This window comes from Zootoca vivipara, chromosome 15, assembly GCF_963506605.1.
Source record: "Zootoca vivipara chromosome 15, rZooViv1.1, whole genome shotgun sequence".
Taxonomy (NCBI): domain Eukaryota; kingdom Metazoa; phylum Chordata; class Lepidosauria; order Squamata; family Lacertidae; genus Zootoca; species Zootoca vivipara.
In genome coordinates this window covers 22,130,825-22,154,306 of record NC_083290.1, presented here as the reverse complement: position 1 = coordinate 22,154,306, position 23,482 = coordinate 22,130,825, and the positions used below count along the sequence as shown (strand labels likewise).

The following is a 23,482-nucleotide window of genomic DNA, read 5'->3' as shown; positions in this document are numbered from 1 at the left end:
TGTGATGAAACATCAACTGGATAGACTCCATGAAAAACCATCCCGATGAGAACATAGGGAAAACTCAGTTGGAGCTGGACAAAGGCCCAGAGAATCCAGCTTCCTGTTCTTACAGCCCTAACCCAGGTCCCAGATGCCTATGGGAAGACCAGAAGTAGGACCTGGGTTCAACCACCACCTTCCCACTTGTGGTTCCCAACCAGTGGTATTTAGAGGCCTCCTGCCTCTGGCAGTGGAAGCAGAGCAGCCATTGATCACCTTATCTTGACCTTGGGAAATGATCTCGCCAGCCTGGCTCACCTGATACTGAACCTTGTACCATTCCAGCCCCAGGTGAAGACCTTTTCGAATCCCTTGAAGATCTACCCTAGAAGTTGGGGGCTGCACACAAATATGGTCCGACATCCTTTCCCAAACTGGTGTCCTCCAGATGTTGCTTGACTACAACTCCCATCAGTCTGAGCAAGCATTTGGCCTATATGGTTTTGCATGCACAAAACCATCTGAAAGGCACCAAGTTGGGGAAGGCTATGTGAGAAAGAGAGAGTGTGACACATCATTGAATGAGAACGAATAGAAGCGGGAACTACAACAAAATGTGGCAGTATGAAGTGCTCCCTGCTCAGAATTCAAACTATTGCATTATATTTCTCTTGCCCCCTCCCCCAGTTTTTCACCTCCTCCCCTCATCAGTGAGCATCCCATGCCCTCTGAGCATGCTCAACCCCTGTAGAGCTGTTTTGGGGTTTCCGCTTACCCCCTCCTTTTAAGGTTTGCCCTGCTAAACATTTGATGCTGCCCGTTTGTGCCTGGGTGATGTCATTTTAGCTACACAAGCAATGGCATTCACAGCCTGAACTGTGAATACAGGGAAGGATCCTGCAGAACTTTGGCTAAGTGGGTCAAAACCTGAAATCAGTCCCCAGAAAACCACAAGGTTGGAAACAAATATTGACAGTTTTCACAGCGTCCCTAGTGAGGTGCCCTAGTGTTAATTACCAGTGTTACCAGTGTTAATTACTAGTGAGGTGTCCAAAGTGTTAATTACCAGCTATTATTAGTCTGGTATGATGTGCGCATGACATTCAAGCCTTTCAGGGTGCAATATATATATATATATGCACATTTAAATCCTCTTTATAGGTTCACAAGTTACTCTTGGCCACCCACAATGCTCATAAGAATAGTCTACCAGTGTGAGTGATATTGTGTGAACTAGGAGCACAAGCCCAGCAACAGCACAAGCAGTGAGTTGGGAGGAGGGAATGAGGAATGGAGAGGGTTGGAGGGCTCAGTGAGGTGTCTGAGCCCTGACAACGCTATGGAGAACAGAGTGTGCAGGAAGGGCTCAGAGACGTGTCAGAGCCTTGGCACCGCTCTGGTCGAGGGTCAGCGGATGAGGGGCTCAGCGAGACGTTGGAGTCCAGGCGCCGCCCCAGCCAGCAAGAGGGGAAACCTCTCCTTCTGGCACCCAAATTGAAGTGTGTGCCCACATGTAGGACAAAGGGACGGCGTTTTGGGGTACCCAGGCTTTTATGCTGGCCGAAAAGCCAGAAGCAGCCATTGTCGGGTTCTGAATCGGACTAGGCAGCCATGTTTTCTGTTATCTCTGCACTGTAAATAGTATGCACAATAAAATCCTTAAAGACAGTGCGGACTGGAGCATCTTTACTCGAGAGTAGCCGCAACAACCCCCTGACATGTACTTTTAATGGGTGTTTTTTTTTGCTAAAACTGTAATGGCTGAGATCTGCAAATTCACAGAGGGCACCACTTGGGCATCTGTAGTTCTTAGGTGAATTACAAAAGTTCCCAAGGTATCCACGGTGGCCTTTTCATACAACAGACTTGTTTGGAAGCCTAATCCTAGGTCCCTAATGAGTTCATGTGCATGGCACATGTATTTACAAGCACAAATTTGCCTCCACTTTTCATTTTCAGGTGTACATGTACACGTCAAACATCCTAGGTCAGGCATCCCCAAATTGTGGCCCTCCAGATGTTTTGGCCTACAACTCCCATGATCCCTAGCTAGCAGGACCAGTGGTCAGGGATGATGGGAATTGTAGTCCAAAACATCTGGAGGGCCTAAGTTTGGGGATACCTGTCCTAGGTCTACAACTTAATTGAGAGAATTTAGTAAAATTGTCAGGGTGACAATGGCAATTGAAATGCCCTGCCTTGATTCCCCCCCTAGTGATTTTTTAGTACAGGAGCCACCCCCAAAGAGTGTAAACACTGCCATCTGCTGGACATTGCTCCTCCTGCACTATCATCAGTAAATGCTTCCGCCTTGGAGATCTCACAGACTTACATTCTCATCTGACAAAAGCAAAAGTTACTGGGCCATGATGAGTTATCCGGAGAACAGACAAGCGTGATCAATATACCTTTGCCAAACCTGTGCCCTGCAAATGTTTTGGACTACAGCTCCCATCATGCATAGCAATTGTTTAATTTGCTCTGGAGATGATGGGTGTTGTAGTACAAAGCAACTTGAGGAGTCCAGGTTGGAGAAGGTTGGTTTAAAGGGAACCAAGTGGGGAGTGCTTATCTGTACCCACATCAGAGAACTCCACAAATTCTGAAAAAGTCCAGGAAACCAGCTACCAGAGTGTATGTGCCATTGCTATCAAGCTACTGATGTTCAGTTTTAAAATGGCCCTTGTATGTGCAAATGAACAGTATTCATTTTCTCCTCTCTGGAAGACATGGCGTCCCAAAAGCACCCTATGCTGGATTGTAGCTTTGATTACAGCACACGCCTTGCTTCAGCGTTTTGTGGTTGCTTTGGCAAACTCAGAGATTTCCTATGTCAGGACTGGAGATCAAAATTGCTTGCCAGCATTTGGGTGTCTGTGTGGGAGGGGGGAATATGCAACATTCACCTGCCCGTTTGTGAGAGCACCAAGCCTAATCTTCCAAAACAAAGTCTTACCTAATCCTGGGAAAGTTCCCTCTCCTGCATCAGGTTCTTCTCCAGATCCCTGGGAGCCAAGAGCTTCATAGAACTGGATGCTACAAGAACAGGGGGAGAAATGCACACAAGAGCTTGAGAAAGTGCCTCTTTTAAAAAGGCTGTCTCTTGTGTTGAGACTAGGGATGGGCAGATCTGTTAATTGGGATTACTCTCGGTTTCTTATTTAACCACCTCACTCCTGGAGGAGGAGAAGGCTATCCTTGGCCACTAGCCATTATGTCTATGCTCTGCCTCCACAGTTAGAGGCAGTTGAGGTAGAAATTCTGCAAAACCCATGACCAGCAAGGCCATTGCTGCTATGCAAGTTTGCAGCCTGGCCACAAAACTGACAGTAATCCATTCTGAAGGAACCTAGCTTTCCACTAGAGTGGAAAACAATTCAAGATAAGATGCAAGGAGGGCTCTACATGTACAACTAAAAACAACACCAACACCATAGGTTGAATAAGCGTTTTTAAGAACTATAGTTGGGTGAAGTGTTGGGGTGGCAGAAGGTGGCAAAATGTGGTTGAATAAACAGCCAAGATTATGTACCGGTACATTTCCCAAATAGGACGCGGGTGGTGCTGTGGGTTAAACCACTGAGCCTAGGGCTTGCCGACCAGAAGGTCAGCTGTTCGAATGTCTGCGACGGGGTGAGCTCCCATTGCTCGGTCCCAGCTCCTGCCAACCTGGCAGTTCGAAAGCACATCAAAGTGCAAGTAGATAAATAGGTACCACTCCGGCGGGAAGGTAAACGAGATGAGTGCCGCGACCCCAGAGTCAGTAACGACTGGACCTAATGGTCACGGGTCCCTTTACCTTTACCTTACATTTCCCAAATAGGGAGTGGGCTACTGGAATGCTCTCACAGAGTCTTTTGGACTCTGTCCTGTAATATATGACTGAATATAAGAGTCTGACTAATTGGGAATCTGGTCTGAGCCTCTGTATTGAACCCCCAAAGACAATTTCTCCCATGCAGTAATGCTTCTGAATAACACTTTCTAGGAACTGCAGACGGGATTATGATTTTTAGTTTTATTTTTAAAAAACACACAAGCTGCCCCTGTTTGTTTTAAGAACTAAATTTCTGTTTGTTGCCCTGAGTCAGGATTTTTTTTTGGGGGGGGGGGGAATTCAATTCAGTTTGCTTTGGTAGGTGAACTTACCTAATTCACACTTTTCAGAACAATGCATGAAGCAATGCATACAGCCGTCCTATGAAATTTGCACTTTTCCTAATTTCGCAGTGCACTTTTAAAGTCAAGCAATGTGTACAAAAAGGTATGGATTGGGTTAAAGTATGCATAAAGCTGCACATATTAGTTTTTAAAGCCTGCATTCTATAAGGGGAATTTGCACACAAAGATATGTAGAGTACAAAAAGTAGTACTGAAATGCTGAAGAATTTCATTTGGGGGGGAAAAAATCACAAACTGATGTGGAAATGTGAAGAACTGAAGATGGAAAAAAATTAGGAACTGAGAGACACTAGAATTGATGCCCAAGTTGGCACTGGAGATTAGGCTTCCGTCACGCACCTCTCTTTAATGAGCACATACTCCGGGGGGATGTGTGGCTCTCCCAAGCTCCTCCACCGCGGCTTCCAGCTCTTCATTGGACTTGGAGCGGAGCTGGGATGCCTCAGGAGAACAACTAAGGCTGTCAACACCACAGTGAGGAACCCCAGGATGAAGAGCACAGCTGAAAAGGCAGGAGAACACAGTGGTGATTAAATGAAGGGAAACAGGTCACCACGATTTCTTCCCAGAGGCCTGATGGTGGTCTAAGGCAAGTTCTTGAGCTGCCACCCCTGCTCCACTTTATCCAGGTGGCATCCGTTAATGGTTCACAGTTCATGCTTCCACCACCTGCTTAACTTCCCCCCTCCACCTCCCAGCAGGCATTTCTCTACAGTTCAGGCGCCTCTTGCTAGTCCGCATGCGGCTTCTTTGGCCTGAACTGACCATCTTTCAGAGGCAGCAGGGCTAAGGCTGAAGAGGCAGAGTTTGCAGCAGAAATGTCCCTCCAGGTGCTTTTGGACTCTGTGGATTCATTTGAATTAAGTTTTAATCGGCATTGGGTAACGTGGCGCTGCTGTGGGTTAAACCACAGAGTCTAGGGCTTGCTGATCAGAAGGTCGGCAGTTCGAATCCCTGCAATGGGGTGAGCTCCCATTGCTCGGTCCCAGCTCCTGCCCACCTAGCAGTTCGAAAGCACATCAAAGTGCAAGTAGATAAATAGGGACCGCTCCGGCGGGAAGGTAAACGGCGTTTCCGTGCACTGCTCTGGTTCGCCAGAAGCAGCTTTGTCATGCTGGCCACATGACCCGGAAGCTGTCTGCGGACAAACGCCGGCTCCCTCGGCCTATAGAGCGAGATGAGCGCCGCAACCCCAGAGTCGGACACGACTGGACCTGATGGTCAGGGGCCCCTTTACCTTTACCTAACGTGTTCTGACATTTGCATTGCAATGTGCATTGTATTTGATGTATACTGTATAGGAATTATAGCCCAGCGACAGCAGAAGAGACAAAGGTTCTCTCCTCTCATAAGAAGAACCTGCTAGATTAGGTCATCTACTCCTGCATTTTGTTCCCAGAATGGCAATTCATGGCATTGCTTTGCTGTTTTGTTTCATTTATTTACTTGTTTCCATCCCGTCTTTTATTCCGTGAGCTGCCCTGAGATCTTATGATGAAGGGTGTTATGCAATAAACCTAATAAATAATTAAATAATCCAGGTGCTTGTGGGAAACCTGCAGAGGCATGACCCGAACACAAGAGCACTCTCCCCTCCTGCGGTTTCCAGCAAGTAGTATTCAGAAGAATTACTGCCTCTGGCTTCAGTTCTTATGGGCTGGGACAGATCGGTCTATTGCTAGATGGGAGTTATAATAAGTCCAGTAACATCTGCAGAGGCACCCGGTCTCTCTCCACTCTGGGTCTTTCAATCCACTTTGCCTGCTGCAACAAGGTGACCCACAAACTAAGCCCGTTCCTTCCATGCAGAAATATGGGTGCGGTTCAGTTGCAAGAGCATTGGAAACAATGCATAAGTGTCTGGCATATGTCAGGCACATAAAGGCACACTATATTGTACACTGGGGTGAACATGCCTAAAACAAGTCGTCCTTAGAACTCTTGCACAGAGAATACGTCCTGAGATCACACCATGCCTAGCTCTATTTTGCAATCCAGACCAAAGCAAATATCTCACAGTGTGTTTATTTTGACACCAGCACGTGCTGGAAACTATGACGTTTGCTGCTCTTATGTAAAAAGACTGAAGAAAGCAAAGCCACCTATTATTGCATTCTTAAGGCAAGGTGTGGCAAACCTGGGCTGCTTCTCATTGCTAGCTCCACCTGCTATTGCTATGCAGCAAAGAATTGCTTACATAGTAGGAGGAGAGTTGCTGCAGGAGAGGATGGAAGACCAGAAGTCTAGAGACTCTGTCTTGTTCCTCTGCTTGTATAAGACATATAAGCAGATTAACTGCTACAGATAATTAATATGATTCAGTCACCTCAAGTCACCTTCCCACAGGGCGTCTGCTTTCCCATGATGCATGTTGCAAGAAGTCAGCTCTCCTTACCTCTGGAAAAAATATGCCAGAGGAGCAGCTGATATTATAAAGGTGAGCAGAGAGGCCAGCAGAGGGATGCCAGTATGGGATGAACAACTTGTTAATTGTGGCCTAGTTGTGTTGGTTTGACTGAAAAGGGCAAAGTCTACAAAAGTTTAAGGAGCACATACACAGCACTTTGCAAGATCCACACTATAGACCAGCCACCCCCAAACTGTGGCCCTCCAGATGTTTTGGCCTACAACTCCCATGATCCCTAGCTAACAGGACCAGTGGTCGGGGAAGATGGGAATTGTAGTCCAAAACATCTGGAGGGCCGAAGTTTGGGGGTGCCTGCTATAGACTTAAAGCACATCTGACACACATTTAAAGCACATGACTTTCCCCAAAGAATTCTGGGCACCATAGTTCCCCCCCTCCTTTAAAGACTTATAAACTACAGAGTCATTGTCATGGTACCTGCAATAGCTGCCCAGTCTGGGGCGACATTCAACACCTGGCGCTTCAGGACCCCCTGCCGAGAAAGCTGGAATGGAGATGAAGGCTGGAAGGGAGCTGCAAGGGGGTTGCAACTCATAGTCTCCTCATTCACCACCACGATCAGCATCCAATCTTCAATGGCATTATCCCGGAAGACGTACGTCCCAGGCTCAAGGAACACATGGGAGAATCTGAGGAGGGGAGAGGTGTGCTGTCTTAAATAAGCCCTTCTGCTCTACTACATTCCATCAAGATTTAATATTACCACAAAACTAAAGGTATCAAGGTGGAGGAAACACCTTCAAGCAATTTCGGTGTTATTCACAGCTTGATCTCCAGGTCGCTGAGGCCATGGAGATTCTGGTCTACTGACTGCAGCAAATTATTTCTTTGATTATTGCTGGATTATTCTCCAAAATGATAGAGCTCCCCTAGGAAGAAGATGGAAAACACTGTTCCTCAAGCTTTCTTCCTTGCAAAAGGCATTTCATGCCTCTTATCAGTTCCTTGAGTGGAGCTCTTATTGGTTCTCTGAGGGTTGGCAAGTGCATCAGACAAAATTCTGCAAAGTTAATGGAGGCAAGAGAGATGTAAAATCAGAGATTACTCATGAGTCAGCTACAAAGAGGAGAGGCATATTGGAGAGATGAAGACACATGAAGTATATGTCATCCATACAGTATTTTACATGGGTAAATTAGAGATGTCAACAAAATTAAGCCCTAATTTCTACAAACCAGAGCAGCAAACGTGTGCTGCTCTGGTTCACCAGAAGCGGGTTTGTCATGCTGGCCACATGACCCGGAAGCTGTCTGCAGACAAACGCCAGCTCCCTAGGCCTATAGAGTGAGATGAGCGCCGCAACCCCAGAGTCATCTGCGACTGGACTTAACTGTCAGGGGTCCCTTTATCTTTACCTGTACCTTTACCTTTACATACATCTGTCTACCTACCCACCAGTGGAGAAGAACCGCAAACTAGCCTTCTCACTGATAATCTTGTGTAATGCCTGAATTTCTCAGCTATAGATAAAGAAAAGCAGACTGAGAATCACTCTGGAGCTTAAGGAATATGAACAATATTTCTTTAGTCTATAGATTTAAAGCAATTAACACAGCCAATTAAATGAACAATCTAATCAGCACATGACTCTCCCTGACTCCCCTCAAAACGGAAGGCCACAAACGACCAAACCAACACCATCATTGGTTAACATGACAACCACATCAACAGAAGGGGAAGGGTCATTTCCTTCAGTTTGTTTGCTGCCAAATTCAACCCCCTCAGCTGGCAATGGGCTGGCAGAAGATTTGCTGGATTCTTGGAATGTGTGACCCACAACATTGTATGGCAAGGCACCTGGGGTTACTAATGTTTTTTTTTTTAATATAACAAAAAGTAAGAAATAACAGCTAATATTCACATGCATATCTGTCCATTTTTTTAAAAAAAGAGTTCTCTCCCCCCCTTAAAGATCAAAGAGTTGGCTAGCCTGTCAGATATCTCTTGGGAGAGAATTCTACAAGGATCTTCGTAGAAGGGAAGGCATTCCTTTGGTAGCATCAGAAGATACCTGGAGATGTTGAGATGAGTTTCTCGAATGAGGTGGTCCAGCCTTCTGAATGCACCAAAATCCCAGTGGGGGTTGCTGTTGTAGAGGTGCTGCTTCTGATAGACAGGGTAGTGACTAGTGAGGCGGTCTGGTAAGGAATGGGCACAGAATCAACACCATCCAAGCACTCACGAGTGGATTCAAAGCCAGGCTAAGGGTGCATAAACAAACAGGCTTATCTCTTGAATGGCAAGCCCTCTGTGATCAGATGTGCAACTTTCCTAAGAGAACTGAGCTCAGGATCAATTAGCACCCCCTCTTTCTAGCAGAAACGAAATGTGAAGAGTAGCAATTGCAAAGCCAAATCTGCTTTTCCTTCCCAAGACCACAGCTGACAAATTCATAGAGGGTACAGCTATGGATGCCTATTTTCTACCTCCAGTGTTTGAGCAGCAATGCTTCTGAATACCAGTTGCTGAAAGCCCCAGAAGGGGAGAGTGCTCTTGCACCTTGTTCCTGCCCCAGCCCCCCTCTCCCCCCCCTCAAGCCTTATCTGGGACCGATTTGTGGGTGAGGAGGTGGAGTGAAGAGAAGCAGCAGCCTAGTTCTGTGAGCAGATACCCACTTATGCTGTGTTAGATCTCACCCTACATCACAGGAAGCAATTGCATATACTCACCATAGGGATTGATGCTGAGCTGGAAAAGGATAGCATCCCCAACAGTCAGACATGCAACAGGGTTTGGAATTGTGGGTAATTGTTGGGATTGTGTAGCCTCTCCCTCCCGCCGACGTCTCTGCCGCGGGGGAGGCAGCTCTGAATCTCCTGGATTGGAAAAGTTGATGGAAAGCAGAGGAACTAGTCAAGCGTTAAGGAAAGATGCTTCTTCTGTGGGTAGGTGGGTGGACTGGACCACAAGTTCTTACAGAGATGGGAACCCACCAATGTTGTGGGTGGAGAAACCATCGATGTCCAGCAACACACTCCTATATTCCCTTGTTTTCTGACTCACAGGCCATTGGTGGTTCATTGCAATATATCCCTTTTCAAAATATGTGAAGGTTCTCTCCGTGGTGTTTGATCTAGGATTGACCATTCACACATGCAAGTAACCATACAACACTGTTGTGATGAGGAACAAGTGTAAACCAGCTGGATCATAGATCCAAAGTGATTTTAGTAGGGGTGGGGGGAAGGGGAGTTGCACAGTCTGTGGGTTGCCTGCAAAAGGGTCCATCTCACACATTATTATCAGCCATTACAGGCATAGTGCTTATGTAAGACCTAGACTGCAGATGCATAAGTCAATGCACTCCTGTCACTAAACTGTGGCAAACCAAACATCTTACCAGCCAGGAAAGTGTCCAGCATGTCTGGGCTGGAAAGTAGGAAGCCAAAAACTCCACTGGGACCAAAGAGAGCCAAATGCACCTGCTGGCTTTTCTGCACATGTTCATCAGGTCCCAAGGTATTTGGTAGCTCCTGCAAAGCAATATAGCACTGTTTGTCTTACAGTCTGCTATTTAACGTAAGTTATTTGCTGGAATTCTCTGACTTCCCTATATGGTCCCCAGCAGAGTAGTCCTAGAGAAACTCCAAGCCTTAGGTAACATTTGCAGCATGTATTTAAAACAGCATCATTACTACCGGTACTTTAAACTGTTCCCAGAGTTGTTTAACAACAAATCCCTCTTTAGAAGGAATTGTAGCTTTGTGAGGGGAAATAGGGGTCTCCTAACAACTCTCAGCATCTTTAACAAATGCCAGCTTCCAGAATTCTTTGGGGGAAGCCATGACAGCTCAAAGTGGTATGATACTGGTTTAAGTGTGTGGTGTGAAAGTGCTGCATGCAGAGAGAGTCATTCTCCTTCTGCCCTGGCATTCTCCACTCACTCTTTCTTGAGTCCCGTCAACACTTAGAAGCAGCTCCCTCTCTGGACCAAATCTCAGGGAAACCTGTGGAGCTCTCAGGAGGCATAGCCGATCACACAGCTCTTCAGCGGAGATGTACTGCTCACAGTGGCACCTGGGAAGCAGAGAGGAAACAATGCTGCTTCTGTCTGAATCTCCATTCCAGGGAAATAGGCTTGAAAGGCTTACTTTCATATAAGCTGGGAGTCAGCTGTGTCTGCTGGTGCCAGAACTAAGAAATATGCAGATCTCTGTGTTGTGAGATGCAGGGGCCACAGGTGAAGAATTATGTAGACCGCAAGGCAGAGTTAGGGAACCTGGTACCCTTGAGGTGTTATTGGAGTTGACCATTGATGGCTGGCCATTGACCATGCTGGCTGGCATTGTTGGGAATTGGAGTCTCACCTACACCTGGGTGACCACAGGTTAGGGGCTGCCGTGCGCGAGAGGCACTCCGTTAGGGGCTGCCTTGCGTGAGTGGCGCTCTGTGCAGATTGTGCACACATGACATCCCACGCATGCACAGTCCACACGGGGTGCTGCACAGGTGCTTGGCGGCCTTACGGGGTGCCACGCGAGAGCGCCGCACCCGGTAGCAGCTGGGCTAGGAATGCCAATGCGCAGACAGGAGCAGCCCTGTCCTCTCGGACCAGACACTGGAGGTGGTACCAGTGGTGGATGTTGACATGGTAAGGCTGCAAGAATGATCTGGTAAAATGTGCAAGCAAACAGACATGGAATTTGGGTGTGAAGCTTATGAGACTGAGATGAAGTCCATTTCATACATATTTGGGCAGAAAAACATAGGTTCTGCCACGGTGTGGGGATCTGCAGCCAATTCTGGCTCTCTAATGGGCACATCTTCCTCGCTCAGCTCCTTTGGAAGGAAGGAAGGGAAAGAGGGAGGGAGGAAGGGAGGGAGGGAGGGAGGGAGGGAGGAAGTGATAAAAATTTAATTTGAAAAAATCAAAACAATAAATCTGTCTAAATCAGGCATCCCCAAACTTCGGCCCTCCAGATGTTTTGGACTACAATTCCCATCTTCCCCGACCACTGGTCCTGTTAGCTAGGGATCATGGGAGTTGTAGGCCAAAACATCTGGAGGGCCACAGTTTGGGGATGCCTGGTCTAAATGCACCTGCTTCCAGATGTACTTTTTGGGGGAAGTTATTTGTAAATGTATAACCTAAATGTGGAAATGAAACAATGTGTGAAGTGACTCCCATTTTTCATTTCTGTTTTGCCTTCTATGCAGAGACTGCTGGCAAGGGGGAGGAGGCCAGAGTGCTGGCATTTGTCACATCATACTTAATCCCATGTGAAAAATCCGAGCAATGGTAAAAATGCATAAGAGTTTGCTGAGATTTACACTCCTGATTGCTAAGAGAAGAACCTGTCTCTCTGGTACCCAGTAATGCTTTCCTGAAAAGATGGTGCTTACATGCCAAGTTCAGCGTGGAGCTCACCACTTGCTGGACCACAGACCAGAGAGCAGTTATAGTGCTCAGGGGACACACACTTGCGGGTGGATGCTAAGCGGACCTCCCAAGGAGCGCAGCGCTCCTCTACCTGCAGAAGGGGAAGGAAAGGGGCAAGTCAGACTGGCACAATGTTTATAAAAGATGCCACTAGGAAGCAACACACACACACACACACACACACACACACACACACACACACACCAACAGCCATGGTGCATCACCTGGGGCTGGCAGTCCTGGTCACTGTTGCTGTCAGGTGTTTTCTTCCCTCTCTCGTCAAAGTAAAGGTATCCCACCTGGCAAATGCAAGAGCCATCAGACTCCTGGAAAGCCCGATTCAGACCATGGCAGGTACAGCTGGTAGCACCTTGAGGAGGCAAGCTGAGGTTCAGAGGGGGGGTTGACTACTCATCTAAAAAGCATGCACTCAATCCTTATCTGCAAATGTTTGCACACTGCAGAAACGAAGCCCTTGTGCAAGCAGCTCCAAATGATGCTAATGAAGGGAACTGAGCCAGGGAACAGGTGGGCTCACCTGGATTGGATGTCGATGAACTGCCGCAAGGAAAACACCCAGTTTGAGCTGGGAGGTGATTGAAAGATCCAGCAGTGCAGGGGTGGCATTCCTCCAGCCGCTTGGCTAGGCTACTGTTCCCGTAAGTACCAGGAGGGCAGGGCTTGGGGGAAGAGGTCAGGTCTGGGCAATAATACCCCCGGGGGCAAGGATGCTGGAGGTAACTTGCAGTACCTGGGGGGGAAGAGGAAGAATGGGAATTTCTCACTCTGGACCTAGACAATCCTGTGGTATAAAAATGATGGGTCGTCTCCAATGCTTGTCCTACTCAGAGCAGACTCGTTGAAGTTAATGGAGGTGACTACTGGAGGTTCATTCATTTCAATGGGTCTACCCTGATGCAACCCAATGTTCTTTGGCTCCTGGCTCAGATTTTAAATGTGGCATTTCTTAAAGAGATGCTCAAAAGAAAGTTTCTTCTTGTGTCCTCCCCCAGCAAACCTTGAAACCAATTTCTCTACCACGACTACCTCCCTGCTCTCTGTGGTGTTTTGTGGAACAATCACCTTCAGGGCAGCTGAATCCTGGCGGGCAGGGCTGGCAGGGTGGAATGGTGTCCAGGTTGCCACCGTAGGTTCCGGCCGCGCATGCCCTGCAGCTCTTCTCAAAGGAGTCTCTCAGGCCTGTCGTGTTCAGGGCTGTGTAACCGGATTGGCACAGGAGTGGATGCGCACTGCCAAGAGGGCAGTAGTGGGGATAGACACACCTGAGAAGTAGAAGCAGGGCTGAGGACGGTCAGAGAGCAAATAGGACTTCCTGTGAATAGTTCACATTTCTGCAGCAGATGGAGAGTATCCCCCAATGGATTCATCCTTTCACTTGGTCATTCAAGGAAATAGAAGATAGTCCATGTTTAGTACTCATTTCTGTGTTATCTGATTCCAGTAAAAAAAAATCAATTTGCAGACCCCTTAACCTGGAAAATCACAGGAGTAAAGTGGTATACTGGCATATAGTTCTTCCCTGCTATTTTCAGAGGAGAACAGAGGCGTGGAAAGGGGGGCTTGCATTTGAGTAAAAAGTCAGCAGGGGGGTGGAGCAAGCCTCTTTCTATTAGTTTTTTTTAAATAAAAAAAATCCTCCTCCTGTTAAATAAAGCTTTTTTTGGGGGGGGGTGTTGATGCTGCAACCCTATATACAGTTACCTTGAAAAAAGGCCCAGTAAAGACAGGGAAACTTATTTCAGAGTAAACAAGCACAGGGTCACATTGTTAGTCATACTGAGATGGTCCCCACTAGGAAGGCTATGCTGAACGGGACACCCAAATTACATGTGTGGGATTTTGCAACTCTGAAGCAGCTTTACAGTATCTATGAAATACACAAAGTTTTGGGTGGGTAGGGGGTCAGATACCCCAGAACGATATGTTTGGTTTTAAAGCATGAATTTTCCAGAGGTGTGGAGTCTTTCCTCCTGTGAAATATACTCACAGCTGCCCCAGAATGTTGTATGTGGATGACCCTTCCGGGCAGTAATACCCTACTGGACACAGGGGAGGAACCCCCGTGCGAGGTCCACAGTAAGAGCCAGGCCGGCATATCTGAGGACTAGGTGAACCTATAGGAAAGGAAACACAATAGATGTCCCACCTGCGCTATGCATTTAAAGAAGTGTCTATTGGCTTTAAGCAGCCACAGCTTCTACCAAAGAACCATGGCCAGTTCCCTCATAGAACTACAACTCCCAGAGTTCCCATGGAGGAGGGATTGAGTTTACCCCTCACAAAACGACAATTCCCAGCAACCCTCAACAAACTTCAGGTCCCAGGATTATTTGGAGGAAGCTACTGGTATGTGCTTTAAATGTATGGCATGTACCGTGTTTCTCATATTATAAGACATGTCTTATATTTATTTTTTCCTCAAAAAAACACACTATGGCTTATTTTCAAGGGATGTCTTATTTTTTTCCTCCTCCTCCTGCCGCAGCCGGCATTGCTGCTGTGCCTATCACTATGTCTTATTTTCGGGGTATGGCTTATATTCCTTGAATGCTTAAAAATCCTGCTATGGCTTATTTTATGGGTATGTCTTAAAATATGAGAAACAGGGTACACAAGAGTATTGCTTCAGCCTACATGTCCTGGGTCTTCGCAAGTACAAAACACCCAGAAAGTATCACGGGGAGAATGCCCAACTAGTTACTGAAAGCCATATTGTCAGCGCTGTGATGCTCAAGAGTTGATGGAGGATCACATCTCACCTGGTGGGCATTCATAGGCTGGTTCGCAAGGTATGCCCTGGATGTTTGGTACCCCTGACTTTGCTGGGTCTGGGCAGTAAAACCCAGAAGGGCAGGTGTTACAGTCCTCCAAAGATGTAGCACCAGGCTGGGTCCTAAAGGTGCCAGGTGGGCAAAGGAAAGCCTCTCTTCTTCCTGGGCACCAGTGGCCAGGAGCACAGGGATAGTCTCTGAAAGCAGTGGCTCCTGTTGGATGAAAGACAGGGAAACAATTTAAGGTGGAAGGGGGCAGGAAGAAAGAACTTCACTATAACACCCCTGCTCAAAAAAACCTGGTTTGCTTGTGGGGCAAGCTTAACAGTTCTCAAGGCCCAGTTCTCAAAAACCACAGGGAAAACATAGGAAACTGCCTTATACCAAGGCAGACTATTTAACTACTTAGCACAGTCTACTCAGACTGGCAGGAGCTCTCCAGTGCAGAATTCCTACAGAATCACCTACTTAGCTGATCCTTTCTAAATAGAGGTGGCAAGGATTGAACCTGAACTGTGCCAGTTGGTCGTTATAAGAACAATTATTTCAGAATTGGCACTTGAGTTTGATTTCCTCCTCTACCCTCCCTGTCTTTTCCCCCTTGTGTGTTATGTGTTTATTTTATTTTTAAGATTGTAAGCCTGCGGGCAAGTACTGTAATGGACTCATAGAGTTAGAAGAGCCCACAAGGGCCATCTAGTCCAACCCCCTGCAATGCAGGAAACTTTTGGCCAACACAGGGATTGAACCCACGACCCTGAAAATAAGTCTCATGCTCTCCTGACTAAGCTATCTCATGTTTTAACAGATTGCATGTAAGTCGCTCTGGGAACTTTTTGGCAGAAGAGCAGAGTACAAATGCGCTAAATAAAACAACAACAACAACAACAACAGCAACAACAAAGTTCCTAAAGGTTCCTACGGTTAACATTTCTGCTTTCATATCATTTAACTTGAAATTTCAACCACCTCCTGGATGGGGAATCTGCTCCATCATTCTTGTGCTGAACAGCAATTTTGCAGACTGAGTTTCGAAATGGGCCTCAAGTTGGGGGCTTACCTGTGGCCGCACACAGATGGTCTGATGAGCAGGGCTGGCAATCGATAGGGTTCTCAGTCCCCATTTCTGTTCGGAAAGCCTGCCTCGGGCACTGCGGGAGGGCCCGGGGTCCACCGGGGGTGGTGTGATTCATTCCGTGGCAGTCGTATCCATAAGGACATGGATAGGCTACTGGATCCCCTGAAGAGAGAGGGAGAGAGAAGGAATGAAGGTGTTCAAAGGGATAGACTTGCAGTGCTTAGGGCAGGGATGGGGGACCTGCAGGCTACAGATGTTATCAGAGTACTGTACAACTCACAATAGACTCAGCCCGCACAGCCAATGATGTGAGTTGGAATCCAATGACACACAAAGGCAGGCAAGCTTGTTGTCCCTGGTTGGGTGTGCATGAGTTCTGAAAGGAGAGAGGGAGGGAGGGGATGCCTCACACAGGTGTTTTGGGAAGGGGACTCCAGAAATAAATTCCTACCTGCTTTACACCAGCGGCCTGGTGGGCAGGGCAGGCAGTTTTCTCTTTGTCTTGCACCTGGGGCAGAGCCAATAGTGTCATCTGGACAAGGAATGGGTGCCTCTGAGCCTTCTGGGCAGTAGAATCCTGGGTGATAAGTAGGAAACACCTTTAGTTTAATGCCTTGTGGTAAAGATTAGGAAAGAGAGATCCCTCCATTGCAGTTCCTCCCAGTTCCTCCTTTTTCCACTCTTGAGTTTGGGTCTTCACATTTCCACATTAGTTTGTAATTTACTTATTTATTTTATAAAGACCTCAAGAAGTTTCATCAACACTTTTGTGTGAATTTCTCTGAATATTCAGACACACACATAAAAATAGGGATGGATCTATATTTTAAATTCCTGGATGCCAATATTACATTACAGTGGTACCTTGAGTTACAAACGCCTCCGGTTACAAACGCTTCAGGTTACAAACTCTGCTAACCTGGAAGGAGTTACGTAGAGTTGAGAACTTTTTGCCCCAGGGTGAGAACAGAAATCATGAGCTGGTGGCACAGCGGCAGTAAGAGGCCCCATTAGTGAAAGCACGCCTCTAGTTAAGAACAGCTTCAGGTTAAGAACGGACCTCCGGAACGAATTAAGTTCGTAACTAGAGGTACCACTATATTTTTGTGCAAGCCAAAATAAGATGAAATTACATTTAGCCTGAAATCCTACCACACACTTAGAAGGGAGTAAGCCCCAATGAGTTCAGTGGTGCTTACTTCTGAGTAAACATGCTTAGGACTGGATCCATAAACACCAGCACCAAAACTTTCAGGAGCTGGTGATTTTTAAATCCCCATTTCTCGTTGTGTTCTGACTGGACTGAATTTTCAATCATGTGCTTGCTTCTTGACAGACGGCTTAATTACCTGCTGGGCAGGGTCCTGCACACACCTGACCCCAGAGACAGCCTGCCAGGGGGCTCCAGGTGAAGTTATGGCCCCGTGGGGTGGCGTCTGGGCTCCCTTCTTGGCAAAAGAATCCGGCAGCACATCTCCCTTCCACTCGTCCTCTCCTAGTGCAGAGAAAGTGGTAGGGATTTATTTAGATGGCGAAAGAGGCATTATTCATTAAAACTATACCTTTTCAATGCCACTTTTCAAACTGAATTCACAGAGCAGTTTACAGTATAAACCAGGGTTGCCAACATGCCCTCTGGCCCCTTCCATAACACCCATGAAAGATCTCAGTAAATATGCCCTCAAATGTCTACACCAGGCATCCCCAAACTTCGGTCCTCCAGATGTTTTGGACTACAATTCCCATCTTCCCCGACCACTGGTCCTGTTAGCTAGGGATCATGGGAGTTGTAGGCCAAAACATCTGGATGGCTGCAGTTTGGGGATGCCTGGTCTACACTGAGAGACTGTTTGCTCTTCCTACTCAGTCCCTACCTGCACTTACCTTCACTGATTGTGTTACTGATGCTTCAACTTACTTACATCCCTGGCTTTATAGCTGTTTTGATGGACTGTTTTGTGGGTGCAAAGAAAGGCAGGATAAAAACAAATGCATTAAGTAAAATTAAATGAAGCCGAACAACAAGAAAGCAGCACAAGACAGCACAATGGAATTTGCTGAGGCAGTGGGAAGGATTCACTACCTGCAGAAGTGACCCACAGGACAGGGAAGACATCCCCTCTCCTCCTGAAGGCCGGACATATCCATGGGAGTAAAAGTGCCATCGGGACATGGATAAGGAAACAAAGTACCTAAGGAAAGGAGACATATAAAAAACACAGAACAGTGAAGTATGCAGCAACTTAAGAAGAGCCCTTCCAGATTACATCAAAGGCCCATCTAGTCCAGCATCCTGTTCTTACAGTGGCTGGCCAGGTGTCTATGGGAAGCCCGTAAGAAGGACCTGAACACAAGAGCACTCCCCCCAACTGAGATTCCTAGCAACTGGCATTCAGAGTTTGTGAATGAAACTTTAGGTGATGGGTCAGTGACATCAATCAGTTAAAGCTTGTGTCCCTCTGCTTAGTGTGCTGCTGTTTGTACCTTCAGGGCAATATGAATGTGGTGGACAGCGTCTGGGCTTCCCTGTGGCAGCCTCATGGCAGTAGAAGCCTGCTTGGCAGGGGAGGCAACGTTCCGAGCCCCGGTTTGGCTGGTATTCACCGATGAGGCAAGGGGCTGGATAGGCAGACCCAGACTGGCAGAAGTGCCCCTGGAGACCAGCGAGAGAGAGGGAGAGGGAGAGGGAGAGAGAGAGAAGAAATAAATTGAGACAAAATAATTAACTACCGTAACTGCCCACACACAAACACACAAGCTGTCTTCTGCTAAGCCAGACAATTGGTCCATCTAGCTCCATAATGCCTACACTGACTGGCAGCACCCCTCCAGGGTTTCAGGCAGGGGATATTCCCAGCCCTACCTGGGATGTTGGGAGTTGGGATCCAAAACTATCCAGAGGACCACAGGCTTGCCAATGCTTTTTTTTTTTTTTACACACAAATCTAATTACAGCATCTGTGGCTGGGTGGGGGAGAAACATCCCACGACCCAGTTTTCTGATTCCGTTTTTCTATTCAGAACATTCCAGAGTGGTCCTGTATCAAGAAGCAATAGTCTTCACATTGGCTTCCATGGGGAATATCCCAAGCTACCAAACCTCCTTTGTCAAATCCAATGCTCTGCCATGGGGTTGTATTAAGGCTGGAGTAGGGAACTGGTGGCTTTCGAGCTGTTGCTCGACTCCATCCCTCACCATCCTTGACCATTAGACATGCTGTCTGGGGGAATTTCATTCCAACACGACACCTGGAGAGACTAAGGGCTTCCTCCTATAAAGCAACCCAATGATAACCTGGTTCCCATAAATTGTGATAGCAAAGCCCATGACAACAGAGCATGTGTTCCATACCTCAGGGCAGATAAATGCCGTTGGGCTGAAGGAGCTGAAGTTTGCCGGGCAGTAGAAACCAGCAGCACATGTTCCAGTAGGTAAACTTAAACCCACTCCAGCACAGAAGAATCCTGGATAGCATGGGATGCAGCAGTCTGGAGAGGAACCTCCTGCGGGACACAAAAGTTGGCAGAGATCAGTTTAATTTGGAAATGAGGAACATAGGAAGCTGCCTTGCACCGAGTCGCTGCCTTGTATCAGTCTCTACAGCCACAGCAGGCGCTGTAATTCTCCAACAGAAAATTATCCCTGAAGGCACACTCTTCCATTGTCTCTCAAGACAGATAGATGCCAACAACAACTGCGGAGCATGGCCATCCTGTGAGATGGTTGTGGGAATGCTCTGGAGCCTGAATAAGTGGTAATGTGTACATAGCCTAAAACTTTAAAATACAAAAGGTACTGTGTGAAGATCTTCCAGGTCTGCTTTGCCTGTGATTTGAGAGTTTGATTTTCGATATCAAACCAAGAGGTTCAAGCCAAGAATACAAGTTACTTTAAAGATTTTAACTTTGAAAGGATGAAAGTGCAGCTGTCAGTTTGGCTCACATTACGTGGCTAGAGAGTTAGTGGGCTTTCTGCTATCTCTGATGGAAAAAAGTTTTAGCTGATGAATGACACATCTATTAACTGATTGACTGAATTAGCTAGCCTATTAATGTTAAATGCATTTGCATATCATCACCAGCTCAATAAAGAGACAACTTCTGAGATATCAGATGATAAGACTATCAACTGTTTAATAAACAAAAGCCTACATGTGGTGGAAGAAAATGCAATTTTTATTTAATTCATTTATTTTTGCTTCTATTAAAGTAATGTATCAAAACCCAAACTGAACAAGATTTCCCAAGAGGCAGCTTCACTGATTAAAATATGCCCACGCCAATTCAAAATAGTTTCCATTGGCTAATCATGCAAGGCAACCTGTGGCCCTCCAAATGTTTGTAGAATAATAGAATTGTAGAATTGGAAGGGACCACGAGGGTCATCTAGTCCAACCCCCTGCAATGCAGGAATCTTTACCTGACACGGGACTTGGACTTTGCAAACCTTGCTCAGTATTGTCTGGCAGCAGCTCTCCGGGGAATCTTTACCCAACGTGGGGCTCAAATCCATGACTCTGAGATTCAGAGTCTCATGCTTTGACTGTGCTATCTCCCAGAGATTGGGGGGGGGAGTTGTAGGCCAGGAGCAGCTGGAGGCCCCACAGTTTGCCTACCTTGAGCTAAGACTTTAGTGTCTTTAGTTGATTCATCTGCCAAACTCTGCTTTTCAGCTTAAACACTGGGTTTCAGTGCTTGCACTTGCTCAGCGCATTGGAACTAGGTTGCTGTCTTCTGCGACTAAGGATGGAGCTGGCCTTTAGGAGGGAAGGGTGAGCCTTCTGTAGGTGTTTGAGCTTGCAAAGGGGCAAGTGCGAACATGAACGGTAAGCCACACCCCTCCAAAGGATGCTGCATGTGCCAGGCAATGCACAGCCACCTTTAGTCTGAAGGGGGCTACCCTATTTGTGTGTAAAGTTATGGAACCCTAATTGACTAGGATTTCCACCCCTGTATTAGAAATCCTATTTGTGAATAAGGTAGCCTCTTTCAGAATAAAATGAAGACATTGTCCAGGGGGCGTGTTTGGTGTGCACAGCGCCATCAAGGATCTCCTCATTTTGTTCCTGTTTGCCCCTTCATGTGCCTGAATGCCTGGTCCCAACCACACCATACATTTTTAACGCTCTGATACCACTCGTTTAGTCATGGCTGTCCCCAAAGAATTCTGGGAATTGTAGTTCACTCGCGGGATGGGAGTTATAAGGAGGTTGCTCACAGAGCTACAATGCCCAGTGCCCTTAAACTATATTTCCCAGGATTCTTTGAGGGAAGCAGTAACAGTTAAAGGGGTATAAGAGGGCTTTATATGTATGATGTGGTTATGGCCAGTGCTTTTTTCTGGGGGGGGTGCAGGGGTACACCTACCCCTAAACATTTCGTGAATCTAAGTTTGGCTTCATTGAGGGACAGTATTTCAATATGAGCAGAAAAATGAGAGTACCCCTAAACATTTTTTTAAAGAAAAAAAACCACTGGTTATGGCCATTGGAAGAGGCTAGAGGGTATCCATGCACCCCTCATAAAGCTGGTGTGGGTGCTGTGGGGCCACCCAAAGAGGGAAATCAATGTGTGGAATGCGAGACTAACCTTTCTTCTACCTGCCAGCTCTCTCACACAGATGTCTCTCCAACAGATTTAATTTTTCCTATCCCACCTGATTTCAAAATGGAAATGGGTGGGCAAGGTGGGGGAAGTAAGAGCTTCCGCCAATCCACTGCTTCAGAACCCCTCTGGGTATCTTGAAAAATGTGGTAGTGGGACCTTGCATTTGCTGAAATAACATTTAGGTAAAGGTAAAGGGACCCCTCACCATTAGGTCCAGTCGTGACCGACTCTGGGGTTGCGGCACTCATCTCGCGTTATTGGCCGAGAGAGCTGGCGTACAGCTTCCAGGTCATGTGGCCAGCATGACTAAGTCGCTTCTGGCAAACCAGAGCAGCGCACGAAAACGCTGTTTACCTTCCTGCTGGAGCGGTACCTATTTATCTACTTGCACTTTGACATGCTTTCGAACTGGTTCCACCCTAAAATATGCTTGTGTCTGCACGTAAACCTTGCAAACCTTGCTCAGTATTGTCTGCACTGTCTGGCAGCCGCTCTGCAGGGTTTCCCATCTCCACCTGCAGATGCTTGGGATTGAGCCAGGGACCTTTCTGCATGACGAGCAGGTGCTCTACCACTGAGTTATGACCCTTCCCTTTTATGTTTCCCCTCCACTGAAGAAGAACAAAGATTCGGCACATTTCTTTCATGCTAGGGCTCCTTGCGTTCAGAGAAAGTCAGGTGCAGCAGCAGCAGCTGAAATTTGAACATGGAGTACCCATGCTGTACTCACCTGTAACATTATTCAGAGTGCCCACTGGACAGGGAACGGGAAACCGAGTGCCTTCTGGACAATAGTGCCCCCGTGGGCAGGGCCCATTAAGAGGAAATTCAGGTGTGCTTTGTGGGACAGCATCAGAGGCTGCCCCTGAACAGTAATACCCAGAGGAGCACAGACCTGCCAATTGGAAAACAGAACTCTCAGGGGCTGTGGACACATCACATGATGAAGTGCAAACAGTGTTAAGGTACCCCTATAAAGGTTAGCTCAGAACAGACACCTTGCTCCTGTGTTGTTCACATATGTATGGATTAAGGGGCCACACCTTTCTGAGGGCAGGGGGAAAGCCAATACTTCTGTTTCCTCTAGTATGAATGAAGGTAAGGTAAAGATAAAAGACCCCTGGATGGTTAAGTCCAGTCAAAGGCAACTATGGGGCTGCAACGCTCATCTCGCTTTCAGGCTGATGTATGAATGAACTACTAATCTGATAGAGGCAAAGAGAAATCTCTTAATAAATCAGAGATGTTTGCTATTACTTTATTCCATAACTCTTATTTTCTGCAACAAGGCAGCCTCTGAATCATTTTGAAGTACTTGCAAGATTTCACTGTATCTAGCCTATACCACTTCAACATAAAGGTGAGTGGAACAGAATGGAAAACTCCTCAGTTCAAAATATTCCTTCTTAAGCTTTCCCTTAAGAGTTCTCTCTCTCTCTCTCTCTCTCTCTCTCTCTCTCTCTCTCTCTCTCTCTCTCTCTCTGTGTGTGTGTGTGTGTGTGTGTGTGTGTGTGTTAAGGGGCATGTATGTAGAAAGGTTAATGTGCATATCAACTGAGAACTGTGCATATTCACCAGGTCTCATGGAGAATGTGCACATAACTCTTCCACAAAGAGGGAATTGTGCACATTACCTGGTCAATATACATATTCTCCAACACACCTTGAAACAGGAGCCTATATGGATAGAATTTTGCAGATTCTCTGGTCATTATGCATAAGCCCCAACAGGCCTTGGGCAATGTGCACAGCATCCATTAACTGCTCTCAGTGGCATCCTGCCTTTGTACATCTTCACCATTTATTACATTTATTCATTGCTTTGCACAAGATGTCTCAAAGCATCTTATACATCTATAAAATACAAGTAACTTGACAATAATTTAAAAACCAAACATTGGGAAGCAGGGAATACAATAGAAGAAGGTTCCAAATAGCTTCCACGACTACCAACCATTTCATAGGTAACTCCTCCAGAAATGTGTCTGATTCTCTCATAAAGCCATCTATGCTACTGGACACCCCGTGGCTGA

General features: G+C 46.7%; 2 protein-coding genes across 2 annotated transcripts in view; both read right to left on the bottom strand.

The window, feature by feature from the left end:
• The window catches only part of LOC118097274 (uncharacterized), a 38,405-nt gene extending 16,402 nt beyond the window's left edge, over positions 1-22,003 (bottom strand). The window contains exons 1-20 of the mRNA XM_060268587.1: positions 21,907-22,003; positions 19,195-19,346; positions 18,327-18,495; positions 17,926-18,034; positions 17,192-17,337; positions 16,294-16,419; positions 15,825-16,004; positions 14,753-14,977; positions 13,981-14,107; positions 13,056-13,255; positions 12,511-12,723; positions 12,197-12,342; positions 11,936-12,063; positions 10,477-10,609; positions 9,933-10,065; positions 9,262-9,408; positions 8,604-8,730; positions 7,010-7,221; positions 4,504-4,666; positions 2,939-3,018 (exon numbers count right to left, since the gene is read on the bottom strand). Coding sequence (XP_060124570.1) covers positions 2,939-3,018; positions 4,504-4,666; positions 7,010-7,221; positions 8,604-8,730; positions 9,262-9,408; positions 9,933-10,065; positions 10,477-10,609; positions 11,936-12,063; positions 12,197-12,342; positions 12,511-12,723; positions 13,056-13,255; positions 13,981-14,107; positions 14,753-14,977; positions 15,825-16,004; positions 16,294-16,419; positions 17,192-17,337; positions 17,926-18,034; positions 18,327-18,495; positions 19,195-19,346; positions 21,907-22,003 — 3,013 coding nt within the window. The remainder of the gene's footprint in view (positions 1-2,938; positions 3,019-4,503; positions 4,667-7,009; positions 7,222-8,603; positions 8,731-9,261; positions 9,409-9,932; positions 10,066-10,476; positions 10,610-11,935; positions 12,064-12,196; positions 12,343-12,510; positions 12,724-13,055; positions 13,256-13,980; positions 14,108-14,752; positions 14,978-15,824; positions 16,005-16,293; positions 16,420-17,191; positions 17,338-17,925; positions 18,035-18,326; positions 18,496-19,194; positions 19,347-21,906) is intronic.
• A 110-nt stretch (positions 22,004-22,113) lies between these two features.
• LOC132591207 (neurogenic locus notch homolog protein 4-like) overlaps positions 22,114-23,482 on the bottom strand; it is a 34,611-nt gene continuing 33,242 nt past the window's right edge. Inside the window, exon 23 of the mRNA XM_060268586.1 lies at positions 22,114-22,142. Within this exon, the coding sequence (XP_060124569.1) occupies positions 22,114-22,142 (29 nt within the window). The remainder of the gene's footprint in view (positions 22,143-23,482) is intronic.